General features: G+C 34.6%; 1 protein-coding gene across 3 annotated transcripts; it reads left to right on the top strand.

Moving 5' to 3' along the window:
* The first annotated feature begins 5,265 nt into the window (after window positions 1–5,265).
* Window positions 5,266–12,942, top strand: LOC110625342 (anaphase-promoting complex subunit 2). Of its 3 annotated transcripts, XM_021770965.2 has the most exons (16): window positions 5,266–5,620; window positions 5,827–5,916; window positions 5,993–6,224; window positions 6,412–6,707; window positions 7,454–7,525; window positions 8,049–8,281; window positions 8,911–9,327; window positions 9,452–9,653; window positions 9,782–9,893; window positions 10,018–10,100; window positions 10,589–10,708; window positions 10,801–10,889; window positions 10,964–11,045; window positions 11,420–11,611; window positions 12,181–12,249; window positions 12,322–12,942. In XM_021770965.2, exons 1-16 carry the CDS (start codon window positions 5,390–5,392, stop codon window positions 12,442–12,444), a joined length of 2,643 nt encoding a protein of 880 aa, XP_021626657.1. In that variant the 5' UTR covers window positions 5,266–5,389; the 3' UTR covers window positions 12,445–12,942. The 3 variants fall into 3 exon arrangements, with proteins under 3 accessions (XP_021626657.1, XP_021626668.1, XP_021626675.1); XM_021770976.2 differs by lacking the exons at window positions 11,420–11,611; window positions 12,181–12,249; window positions 12,322–12,942 and adding an exon at window positions 11,308–11,411; XM_021770983.2 differs by lacking the exons at window positions 11,420–11,611; window positions 12,181–12,249; window positions 12,322–12,942 and adding an exon at window positions 11,305–11,407.
* The last annotated feature ends 517 nt before the right edge of the window (window positions 12,943–13,459 follow it).

Here is a 13,459-nt window from a genome sequence, read left to right on the forward strand (position 1 = left end):
TATTAACTAAAATACATAAATTTATAAATTTATAATTAAATTTAAAATAATAAAATCTTATTAAATGAGTACACATATTAATGTATATATATATATTAAATTAAAGCTGAAACTAAAAAATTTGTATTATAATAAAAAATTTAATTTGCATTGTATAATATATATTATGGTGTACCAAAGTTCGACTTTCTCCTTCTATATATAATGCTTATACCTAACTTCTATGCGATTATAATTTATCTTTTATTATCAATATCTAATTCAAACCAGGTATTTGAGTATCTATGAACTAAATGCCTGAATTCGATTATTGTTTTATACTTTATTAGAGATTTTTAATCCATATGGGTCCATTACCTAAATCTGAATCTAAAATATTAAAAAATGGCAAAAATTTATGATTGTAAAATAATTAAATAAAACTATGATTATAATTTAATAGTCCACATTGATTGTGTTGTTGATTCGATAAAAAAATATATAATAGTATGGTCACGCTCATAAATTAATCTCTAACTTAGTTTTCAATAATAAATAAGTTTTTAAATTTCATTTAACAAATTAGTCATTAATGATTGACTAAAATAGATTTTTTCTCTATAAAACTTTCTGTTTTTTTTTTTCGTTAAACTTCAGCCTTTGTTCCTGCCGTTCAGTTGGTCTTCCTCTACCCCTCCAGGAAGGAGGAAAACCTTCTTTTTCCTGTCTGATTATGGGTCTTTCTCTTCGCCATTGGATAGAATTGTAAATATAATTTTTTTATTTTTTCGCTGTAGCGGTGCGTTAAAACAAGAAATACGTTGCTGTATTTTCTATTTTCTCTTTTGCTTTTGTATTTTCTCAATGTGGTTGGATTTTTCTTGCTAGTTTCTATGTAGATCCTCGAGAGTCTTTAAATCTGGTCATTCCTTAGTTCTATTTCAATGATGGTAAAGAAGAGCATTGAATCACCAATGGTGACTCGCACGGCTTGTAGAAACCCGACAGGCATGAAAGAGATGCCGACGAGTCGAACTGCCTCCATTTTTTGTTATTCTCTTTAGATCTACTCATGTGGTGTTGAGTCCAAAGTTTCTCTATATTCTTGGAGCGATTCAGTTATACATGCAGCGTATATGGTCTCCTCTTCTCCGTTCTATGGGCTCTTGTTTATGGTTGTTTGTCTTCTCCAGATCTTTAGTGGGTATTTTTACGTTGTTTTCTAGCTATATGTAGTGGGGGTTTATATCCACTGCCTTTATGGTCATCGTTAGTAGTGGCCAAAATTTCTAGCAATAGAGATGCGTTGCATGCTTAAATTCATCCGGTTTTGACCATGGGTTAGGGAGACTTCAGGTCTCTAGTGTTTTTTGTTAATTGGGTTTATCTTTTGGTCTTGGAGACCCTTATGAACTTGTATCTACTACTTGTTGGCTTGGACTATATTTATTATGTTCTTTCGGGCTTGTAAGTGTTACAACTAATGAGTCCTCTCAATCTTCAACCGAAAAAAAAAAGATCATTATGTTAATAGTAGTAATCGTTTACCATTAATCTTCCTTTGACTGTAGGTTTGTTATTTCTTTTAATGATAAGGATGGTCTTGTGAGACAAGAATGGATTATTTCTTGAGTATAATCCTAATATTTCAAGGAACTTTAGTACTGATAAATGAGCAAGGATGTGAAAAACCTTGGTATAGAGCTGGCAACAGCGTCAAAGAAACAATACCTAGCTACAAAAATGGTTTTAGTATGAAGCATGGATTTCCAAATCTCTAAATGCAAACGTCTACTAACGTTGATTGAGAACCAGTGAGATTAGGATATGATGACACGTAAGTAAGGGTTTGATTTACAGGGAAATTAATGGATCTGATTGGGTAGTTGAGGATCAAGAATGGATTGGGATGGCCTTTTTGGTTTTCGAAATGCTTGAGATTCTCGAGAGAGGTTGAGAGCTTTTAGGGACTGGGATTCGTAAAATCTATCTCTCAACATAATTAGTTCAGGGGTATTAATACCTTAAGCGTTTTGGGGTGTTTTGACGAATTGTCCTATCGGATGCGACGATGGAGTGTGTGGCAGAAGTGTCAGGCAGCTTGTTTATGCCGGGCAGTCGGCTAATAAATGCTGAGCTGCTTCACCCACACCTTATCCATCACCAGTGTCTTGTTTGTCAGTCCTATTGCACGTGCAATTATGATCCTAAGGGAGATATGCGTGTCTTAAAGAGGTAGGCTTGCTTGCTCCGAGCATTTGGTGAGGTCAGAGATGTAAGAGGTTTGACCTGTATACTATGATGGATGGTCCTTCCATAAGGTGGTCAGATCGGATGTACCGGTGTGGACCCTTTCACTTTTTTATACACGTATCACGATTTTAGGGGAGCTTATCATTATTATGTTATCAGATGCTCTTTCACTTTCTTGAGGGATATTTATGATGGTTGGGGGAGCGATTCAAAATCGACACTTTCATTATCAAATGTGCATTCATTAACTCCTTTTTGATGTATGAGGCGTTGTCATAAATATGTATGACACGCGTGCACATCCTTTTAGACGCGTTTTGATGGCCGCCATTATTTGGGTTATAGAAATGCCATTTATTTTTGAAAGCTCATAAATGCTTCGCTTGGAGTATAAAATCAAGCCTTCGCCTTCATTTTCTCACTTTCAATATTCTTGTTGTTTTTGCTGCATCTGTTTGCCATTTCTTAGAGTTCCTTTCACTTTTTCCTTCTTCTTCCAAGTTTTTCAAATCTTAAGTACGTGCTTCTTTTTTATTGGCCCCTTTGCCATTGCCTCGAATTGAAAAAAATTGTTCCTAAGGTAACTCCTACCTCTCTCCGAAAAATTTTTCGTCGATCCTTTCTTTCCACAAAAATCCATTACATTCAGGCTCCGAATCTAAATGAACGAATTGCTCTGTTTTCCTTGCATTTTCCCCCTGACCTAGTGGATGTTAGTGTATATGCCCTAGGCCATTATCTTGGACCTTTTTGTATGTCGTTTTGGTTATTAATAAAAGAGGTTTTTATCATTATTATTTGTTTGCATGTTACATAATAATGATTATCATCCCTGGTTACTTATTATTATGTTGATAATAATAAAACATAGCTAGTATGATTATTGATTGATAATCATGAGATGATTATGTATATGTTGATATAATTCAATAATCATAGATACTTGTTAGAGAACAAAGTATTGGATGGATCCGCACTGAGATCACTACATGAGTTATTGTCATAAATGAATCTCAAAATAGTTATGTCTTAATCCTTTGACTTGAAATTGTCATAATTTCCAACATAAGGACTGTTATGTTTTGACATAACCAAATGTTGTCTTTAATCGGACAATTATAAAGGTTATAATTGAGCATAATAGAAATTATGTAGAGGATATTGAACAATCAACATAGGATTTGTCCCTCTCTTTGAGAGAGTTATCTTCTGAGCCCCTCGATAAGTGAGACTGAGAAATGCATGGCCATGCTTAAATGAATTGATAGTGTGATCAATATCATTTGAATTTATCAGTCTACTTAGGGATCGAGAAATTATAAGTTTGAACATTATAAGTTTGACATTGACCATGACTTATGTTCAAACTAGATATCGTGTGATAAAGGGATTAATACATGTTGTATTTATTAGGCTTTATCGGATTATTGATTCTCATATTAGTTGGGTAGTCATCATGTCTTACTAGAGGCCACTTATGACTTACGGGCCTTGTGGGACTGGGCTTATTGCCAATTAATGTAAGTCTATTAGGTTACACATAAAAGAACGTTGTTGATGTGTTATGACATATTAATGGGCTAAAAATCCATTAATATAATTAATAATAATAAAGTGTTATTATTATTAATAATATTAATTATTAATTATTTATTATTATGAGATTATAATATTGAAAATATCTGCAAATCTATCTGTAACTGTTACAGATAAAAGACTCTATCACATAAGATATTTGAGTATCTGCGAGATTGTGATAGTGGGTTCTGAACACAACTCTTTTGGGAGAAGAGTTGTGGGAAAACAAAAGACTGAAACATATAAATACTTCTTCTACGAATTGTAGAGATGATGTTAATTTTTGGAAAAAAATTCAGTCTAACAGTTGCAGATTGTGGAGCACATAATCTATCCATATTTGAGAGAGCTAACACTCTAGAAGGATAGAAGACGTTCGTGTGGATACTATAGAGGGTGTTCATTTGAAAAAACAGCACCATCAGTTCACCATTGTATCTTTTAGACTAAATTAACATGTTAGTCTCATATCCTTCTTATGAAATAAACGAAGCACTCGAATTCTGGAAAAGGAAATCTGAGATTTTATTTTTCTACTGCGTAATTTGGGTTGCAATAATATCTGAATTTTCCAACAGTGGATTCCCAATCAGAGAGGAAGCTTGTTTTCTATTTAAAATAGATTGACTACGGTCTTTTTATTTCCTTTTCCTTTTCTGAGTTTGTCCATTTTATTTTTAGGTTTTATTGGGTCATTCCTTGGGTGCTGATCCCGAATTTAATTTTGTTTATGAGTATCTTTGAGAAAATGTGTTGAAGTTGGGGTTTTGCCTTTTTTTTAATTTGTTTAGGGCCTTTTTTTTTTTTAATTTTAAAGGTTAATAATGAATTTTTGAGTTTTTGTGGCTGGACTGGTCTGACCATTTTCACTGGCCATAGTTGTCAAGATGGGAGATGGTCATGGGGAAGAAATGCAAAAGAGATTAGAGACCCTTCTACTAAAGAATGCAATCAATTAGGCACTTCTTTTAGAACGGCATAATTGTTGTTTAGAAATAAAGGACCAATTTTTTTTTCATTATATTTGTTATCAATACACTGGTTAAAGGCTAATATGTTGGTTTAGTAATAATTGAGGTATTTTCAAAAGTTAAAATAGTTACATTTTATAAAATTTAAAAATTAAATAATTATAATTTATAATTTATCCTAGATTATATAGTAATATTTAGGTTGAAAATATAATTTAACTTTTGACGTTTAATTAAAAAATCAATTCAAATTAATTTTTTCGTTATTAATTTTTAATATTTAATTTATAAAAATATATAAATGTGTTACATGCGTTTTAAATTTTTAAAAATTAAATAGATATTATTAAATATTATAATTAAAATTCAGGTGTTAGATGGTTATATTATTGGAGCTATAAGAGGTGAAAAATTAACAACAAAGTGACTACGTGTCCTAACATTTACTATTTATGTAATAATAATGGTAAGTCGTAAAGCCAAATAGAATGGCACAGTGGCGGCAAATTGGAAGGAAAAAAGAAAAAGAGTCCCAATTTTGTTTTCCCTCCCTTCCAGTTCACTCGAGCAACACTCTAGGGTTCTCAACGCAGTGACCTTGAGAGAAAATGGAGGAATTAACTCCTTCAATATGTAATCTAGGGATTTTGGACGCCATAAGCGACGACTCGATCCATGAAATTCTTGAGGCTTATGCCGGATTTTGTGCCGCCACCATAGCTCTTCTCAACGTCGCTGGCGATCACTCTGTGAAGCCGGAGTTCGTGTCTCATGTGCACTCGCTTTGCAAGCATGGCCTTTACTCTCTTGTTCGCGATCTCTTCCTCAAGTCGTTGGAGGTATTCGCTATTTATTGCTAACTGTTAGTTCGGGGTAGTTGTGAGTGTTGCCAGTGCTCTCTTCATCAATTTGAAGAATGGGATTGTGTGGCTCTTGAAAATTTTGATTATTCAAACTTTATTATAATTGATCAAACTGTTGAATCTCTGGTTTTAAATGTTTTTTCCTGCATTCATCAGAGCAATAACATGTTGTTTTGTTACAGGAAACATTTGAGAAGAAGGGCAGTTCAAAATTTTGGCAGCATTTTGATGCTTATGACAATGTAGCAAATCTGGAGAAGATTGAAACTCCTGTATGTAAGCAAGCCAGTTTTTCTTAGTTGATTTGTTCTGCTAGTACACTAATGTCTCAAAATGGTAAAAACGCAGATATTTTACCAAGAGCTGCAACACGTTTTGGGTAGAGCTCTCGAAGAGATATCCTCTGAAAAAAAGTATCAGGAGAAGTGCCTGTTAGTCTTAGTTCACGCTTTGCAGTCTTACAAGGAATGCTCATCTGAGGAAAAATACAATCCGAATGACCAAAGATCATATCTATTTTCGAAATATCAGTTAATGGTATCTTCAGTTCTCATGGCCAGCATTCCTCGACATTTTCCTGGTATGCGTATCTGTTTCAGTTTCTTATCTACATTTAGCTTATTTTATTTTTTGTTCTGTTTGATACAGCTTTTATTTGGAGATTAAAGCTAATTGTTTCTTGCTATTACAATTTTCTTGTCTAAGAATATCTTTGATAGTAAGTTTAATTGCTACCCTTCTTTCCATGCCTTGTATACTGTTCTTAGAAATACTACACTGGTATTTTAAGGGAAGGCTGGAGGAGCTGAGCATTATCATGGATGGAGAGTTTAATGGTGATGGTGATTCTCCAGATAAAGATGACATGGATTTAGATGAAAAAAGCAAACTATCATCTAGAAATGGTGAAATGGACATCGATGGATGCTATCTTCAAGGTAAATTCACAGAGAATAACAAGTTGGTGAGGAACATTGGGAAAGTTGTTCGAGACCTTAGAAATCTTGGATTTACTTCTATGACTGAAGACGCTTATGCTTCTGCCATATTTTTACTTTTAAAGGTGATTGTTTAATTAATTGCGCAATAAATGTTCAGTCTATGTCACATGCTTCCTCTGTGGTTCTGTTGTGAAGCATAGACATCTGCAGTTTTTATTCCAGTGTTGGACATGTTTCAGACATGGAATGTTACAATACTATTCCATTATTTTGTAGAAAAATTTTGTTCTGGTGAAAGAACACTTAAAACTTTCAAGTTTAGGGAAAAGCGTAAGGGGCTTTTATGTTCTTAGAATGTTAAAGTTAGTTGAAAGGTATATGGGTTCACAATGACAAAAGAAAAATTAAAAGAAAAGAAAATGGAAAAGAGATATTAAAACATATTTCTTTTAGCTGGCTCAATTTTTATGTGGAGGGTTATCATGGCTTCAAATCACGTTTATGTTTTTGATGTGATTAAATTATATGATTTATATAGTTGATTGTAGAACTATTTAGATGAATTTTTCTTTTCTTTTCTTTTTTTCTTTTAAATCTAATATTGATTTAACTATACCATTATAAGTATATGCTCTGCTTCGTGTTTTCTCAGCTTTTTGTGTCTTACTTTCACATTCTAATCTTCATCTTTGCTACTTGGGTCTTTTGTATATTTAATGCTACTGTGCATTGGCAACTTTTAGATTTATATGCACACATGCAAAAAATGTATGTACCTCATCTTAGGCTTCTGTGTATCAGTTATCTTCGGAAATATGTGGAACGTCACCTTTAGTTGTGATGCATATATTTTCTGTTTTCATGGCAGGCTAAAGTGCATGATCTGGCTGGTGATGATTACAGGGCTTCTGTGCTGGAGCCCATTAAAGGATGGATACAGGTTCCCTTCTATGCTTGTTTAGCATTTCTATTCCTTTCATCCTGTAGAATTACTGGATAATTGATTTCTTTACTTATGCATGGTTTATCTTCAGTGATCTCTATTCATCCAAATATTGTGTTAAATTGCGTTATATTAATGGCTTTAGTATATTATTTTGTCCCTGTTTATCATTTAAACCATGATTGATGGGCATTCGACCCAAAGAATGTCATGTAAAAGATGCTTATATCTTTTGTTGTTGACCAGAATATGATTTAATTGACTGAACATTAGTAGCATCTCAGTATAAAATTTTAATTGTATTGTTCTATTATTATTCTTGTATTAATATGATCCATTCCAATGGTCTTTGTATTTATGTGCAAAATTGGATTTCATCTTGTAATCTTATGAAGGGCCTTCATGTTATTGTTGGCACTTGTCCAAATTTTTTTAGTTTTCTACATGCTACCTTCTCTCTACAGTTTGGCCTGTGTTCTTGTGTTACTCGTGGATGATTCCTTGGAGATATATTCTACAGGCTGTGCCTCTCCAGTTCTTGCATGCACTTCTTTCTTTTCTTGGTGATTCTGTCTGCTGTGATAGCCCTTTCCCTGGTATCAAATCACCTTTGGCTTCTCTTTCATCATCTAGTAACAGTCCTTCTGAAGGGCTTATTAGATGGCAGTTGCGGCTAGAGTATTTTGCTTATGAAACGTTGCAAGATTTGAGAATAGCCAAACTGTTTGAGATTATCGTGGACTACCCAGACAGGTAATTGCATCTTAACCCCTTTGACCTTTAGATTTGAGTTGCAGAGAGAGTGACAGTTTTAGTTATCAAGTGTTCTGGCTTCAGTTTTGCCATAGAATTAAGGGAGAATGACTATAAGATTTTCACAATGTTTTATTTTCTGTATAGTCGCTTAAGAAATCTAGAATGTAGGGATGACAATTCGTCCTGTGCTTGACCAAATTTTCCCCAATCCTGGCCCACCCTGATTTTGCGTGGGGCGGACTCGGGGATGGGAGGGGAAGAGGCCAAGAGGGTCTCCCCACCCTGAATAATCACATCCCAGATTCTTTTCTGTTTATTAAGCTGGGAAGCATATTGGTGAAGAATCTTGGATTGTGGAATGATTTTTATGTATTTTAAATTAGAAATAGATCTGCATACTGCAAAAATACAATTTCTGCATATCTTAAAGGCAACGTCTATGTTGTATGGATTTTGCGATTTGCTTCTAAGACCTGAATGTGTTTTTGTTGATATGCAACAAATCATCCATCCTCTTTATATTGAGTGTAATGAGTTTGATTCATAATTGGAATTTGCATATATTAATGTTAAGATACTCTTAATAAGTTCCTTAATATTCTCTAGTTATTTTACAAATGCTGCAGCTCCCCTGCGATTGAGGACTTAAAACAGTGCCTTGAATATACTGGACAGCATTCTAAATTGGTTGACTCCTTCATTTCTTCATTGAGATATCGCTTGCTCACTGCTGGTGCCTCCACCAATGACATACTGCATCAGTATGTTTCAACTATTAAAGCACTGCGTACAATTGATCCTGCTGGTGTCTTTCTTGAAGCAGTTGGTGAACCAATAAGAGATTATTTAAGGGGTAGGAAAGACACCATAAAATGCATTGTAACCATGCTTACTGATGGGACTGGCGGGAACCCAAATGGATCTGGAATTACTGGGGATAGCCTTCTTGAAGAATTAAATAGGGATGAGGAAAGTCAAGAAAATGCTGGTGCTGATGATGACTTCCACACTGATGACAAGCAAGCATGGATTAATGCTGTACGGTATGTGTAACTTGCAATTCATGCATTGTAACTTGTGGTTCAAGTTTGCTGATGCATGGTACTTCCTTCACCTTGCTAATAGGAAGAGCTGACATGTTGCTTTGTTTGAGTTTTGCCCTTCCAGCTGGGAGCCTGATCCTGTAGAGGCTGATCCATCAAAGGGCAGTAGGACTCAAAGGAAGGTTGACATATTGGGGATGATTGTTGGCATAATTGGTTCGAAAGACCAACTTGTTAATGAATATCGTGTGATGCTCGCTGAAAAGCTTCTCAACAAATCTGATTATGACATCGACTCAGAGATACGTACTTTGGAACTTCTCAAGGCATGTGATCTAGTATTATTTGTGGTCTTTGTTCCTTTAGTTGGATTTATTCTGCAATGAAGTCTTCATTTCATGTTTGTTCAAATAGTCTACCTTTAACCTTTATTCATTTCCTTCTCATTTTCCAGATACATTTTGGAGAGAGCAGTATGCAGAGGTGTGAAATTATGCTTAATGATTTGATTGATTCCAAGAGAACAAACCATAATATCAAAGCAACAATAAAGTCAACTCAAACAGGTAATTTCATGGAATGTTAAAACTTTTAGCATTTTTTGAGCTCGTCTCTTTCAACAGATTGACAACATCAATTAACATTTTATTTTGTGTTTACAATTTTCTCTTTTGTTGAATGGATTCTTAGGTCCAGTGCAGCAAGAAACAGGAGTATCTCTGGATATTCTTGATGCCACCATTATATCTACAAACTTTTGGCCTCCAATCCAGGTATTAGGAAAAACTTTGCTTTTGACACAATGATTTTTTTATTACCACTTTAAATCAGAGGGCTTGTTTCCATGTCCTGCACCATTTGATTAATACTGTTATACATTGTGGTTTCAACTTCAGTGTTTATATATATAATTTAAGGACTTGTTGCTTTTAGATCTTGACAGCTGCATCAAGTAATATCATACTCAACAACCTGTACTGCAAAATTTCCTTAAAAGTTTGTTGAATGTTTTGTCCTTTTTTTCAATTGCTACTGATATTCTCTTTTGGTTTTAAGTTTAATCTGTGTTTAAACTTTCACTGTTAGTCTCATGTTACTTCTATGATGATCCTGAAACTGTAAATTTGGTGCATATAAACTACAGAGCTTATATGGCACGTGACCATGAATAATTTTTGGCTTTTGCCCTGAAAATGTCATGACCATTTTTTCATGTAAGCTTCACTGTACAAAGGCATAGATGTATTGTATTTGATGTCAGGACGAGGCACTTAATGTACCTGAGCCTGTTGAAAAACTGCTGGCTGATTATGCCAATAGGTTTCACGAAATCAAGACTCCTCGTAAGTTACTTTGGAAGAAAAATCTTGGCACTGTGAAGGTTAGATTCTTCAAATATCTTTGCATTTTTCTCCTCCTATTTTGCACCTCTCAAAATATATATACACTTTCATCATGGTTATTTTGTTTTAGCTGGAGTTGCAATTTGAAGATAGAGCGATGCAGTTGACAGTGTCCCCTGTACATGCTGCAATTATCATGCAATTTCAAGATCAAACAAGGTAGGCTTAAGAATCATTTCAACAAATAGCATGCTATTCATTCATTGTTTTACAGATTTTCTTTTCTTCTTCAGTTGGACCGCTGGTAGGCTTGCATCTGCTATTGGGTTACCAGTGGATGTACTCAATCGAAGGATAAATTTTTGGATAAGTAAGGTAGGTCTAAAAAAGTGCTTTACATGTTGGTTTTTGATGACTATTATATCTTTCTTTTGTTTTTTAAGACTGATATAATAGAAACCCCTGGCGGATTGTTTAACAGACTAGAAATCCAATTGGCTGAGCAAAGTGTTTGCCATTGTTACAGATGGGCAAGCCAGTATTGGTTTTTCTGTTTGTTCCCCCCCCCACCCATTCTATAATTTGCTGTCTAATTGTATACTTTGCCATTTTACTTGAGCTGTATTTTTCTTAGTAGAAATGCACCTCATGGTTGAGCATGTTCTATTATGTGTGCTGATAGATGTGAAAATTCCAAGGACTAAATATTAGGAGGTAAATGATTCTTTTCACTACTTTTTTGGATCTAGGGAATTCTTGCAGAATCAATTGGGGCAGATGCTAATGACCATGTATTTACCCTTGTGGAAGGCATGGTTGATGCTGGTAAGAATGGTGGTAACAGTGGCAACGGTGAGGAACTGCTTGTTGGTGATGAGGAGGGAGAGAGATCTGTAGCCTCTGTTGAGGACCAAATCCGCAAGGAAATGACTGTGTATGAGGTATGTGCTATGACGTAAAGTTTCTGGGTAATCATTGTTATTTATCAATGCATTTTAGGAGTATTGTTTTAAACTGTTCTGGGAATATGTTTAGTTTGTTCTTGGTACAACTCATCCTTCAAAGGTCGTTCCAAATTAGCCTCTTTCATCTACTGACTAAGATTGAGCAAAATATGGCTACTTTGCCTCTTGTCAAGGCCACTGTTATATAACTCTCTGCTTGCCTGGATTGAGTTACAATTGGAAAGTTTTATGGCTAGTTCCATAGTATTGTATGTATGAGGGCTTTAATTTGATTTAGTTGCTACTCTTCCTGGCAATGTGGTTGCAATATAATATGTTCTTGATTAAAATTATCTAGACATTTTAGAAATATTTCAGGTTTGCTCTATTTGATGGGTAAAATGGGTTTGGGATGGCCATGGAGGAAGTCTGGGTCATTCAGTGGTCAAGTAAGAAACATTAGAATTCAAATGAAAATCTGGATGTTGTGCATTTGGAGTTTTGACATTTTTTTGTCTCATATATTCTCTCCTTAAATTTCTAAAGGGCATTTGGCTTTTCTGTAGAAATTTATAATGGGGATGCTCACAAATTTCGGCAGCATGGCATTGGATCGCATCCACAACACTCTCAAGGTGAGAATGGTTTTAACAAGTCAAAGTAGAGATATTTGCTTAGTCACCTCACGTTAAAAAAAAATGTTGCAGATGTTTTGTGTAGCTGATCCTCCTTATGACAAGTCACTCCAGCAGCTGCAGAGCTTTTTATCGGGTTTAGTTTCTGAAGAGAAGTTAGAACTGAGAGATGGAATGTACTTCTTGAAGAAGTAACTGAGTCAATATGCTCATATTGCTTCCTCCATAATCACGCAAGTGAATTTTGCTTCGTAACTGTATCATCTACTATGCACTGCAACTTTCACGTCATCATCCTCTAGTGAGGTTTCACTGTTATCATCAGCAATACTAAATGGCCTTCTGACTAATATACTCTGCTCGAGTGTGCTAAGAGCTTTCTGTTGTGCAAGATGGAACAATTTCTGAAATCTTTCATGGACTGCAAAGGGATCACTGAGAAGATTGCTCTCGTATTCTCACAAGATGGACGGATTATATTGACGTGGATCTATTGTTCAAATGCAAAGGTTTCCTTGGTCGCAAAGAGATTGCAGTTAATCTCCTTTCACGTCTATTGTGGATCTGTAAGTTGAAATATGTTGGCTTGTAATATTATCATGGAGTAGATAAAATTTTTTACGATATTGATCCTATGTTCTGGAATCTAGAGATCTGTGACAATTCAATTTAATTGATTTCTTGTTTTGTTAATTTTCATGTTTCAACCGATTTATGTTGTCTTCCTAATAATCCGTTTGAGCCTAAATAAGGAAGTCATTACCGATATTGATATTTGTAGCATGAGTAAACTACAAAATAGTCTGATGATGTGCATAATTAATGAGTAAACTCGTGTAGTTCGAGACTTGAATGATTTAGCTCTTATAATTAAAAAGTATTAACTATTTGTCGTTCTATTTAACCTTCTCTAATCCATCTTTTTTTACCTCTCCTCTCTATACCCTCTCTTTCAATTTATAATTGGAGGGTTTTTTTCTTTTTTTCTTTTTTTCTTTTTTTTAAAAAGGTTTAATTCCATAAATTAAGTCAAAAGTTTCACATTTCTGCAATCCAAGACTAAGATCGCTGTTTCCACAACCTATTAGACTTTTGAGGACAGCTCGAGAAGAAATCTGACACGCCCTTCTGCTGGATTGCAAGAAAAAAAGCTATAAAACTACTTGTTGGAGGTCGTCACCATTGTCAACCAATGCATCGGCCTCGGGTT

This window comes from Manihot esculenta, chromosome 1 (genome assembly GCF_001659605.2).
Source record: "Manihot esculenta cultivar AM560-2 chromosome 1, M.esculenta_v8, whole genome shotgun sequence".
Lineage (NCBI taxonomy): Eukaryota > Viridiplantae > Streptophyta > Magnoliopsida > Malpighiales > Euphorbiaceae > Manihot > Manihot esculenta.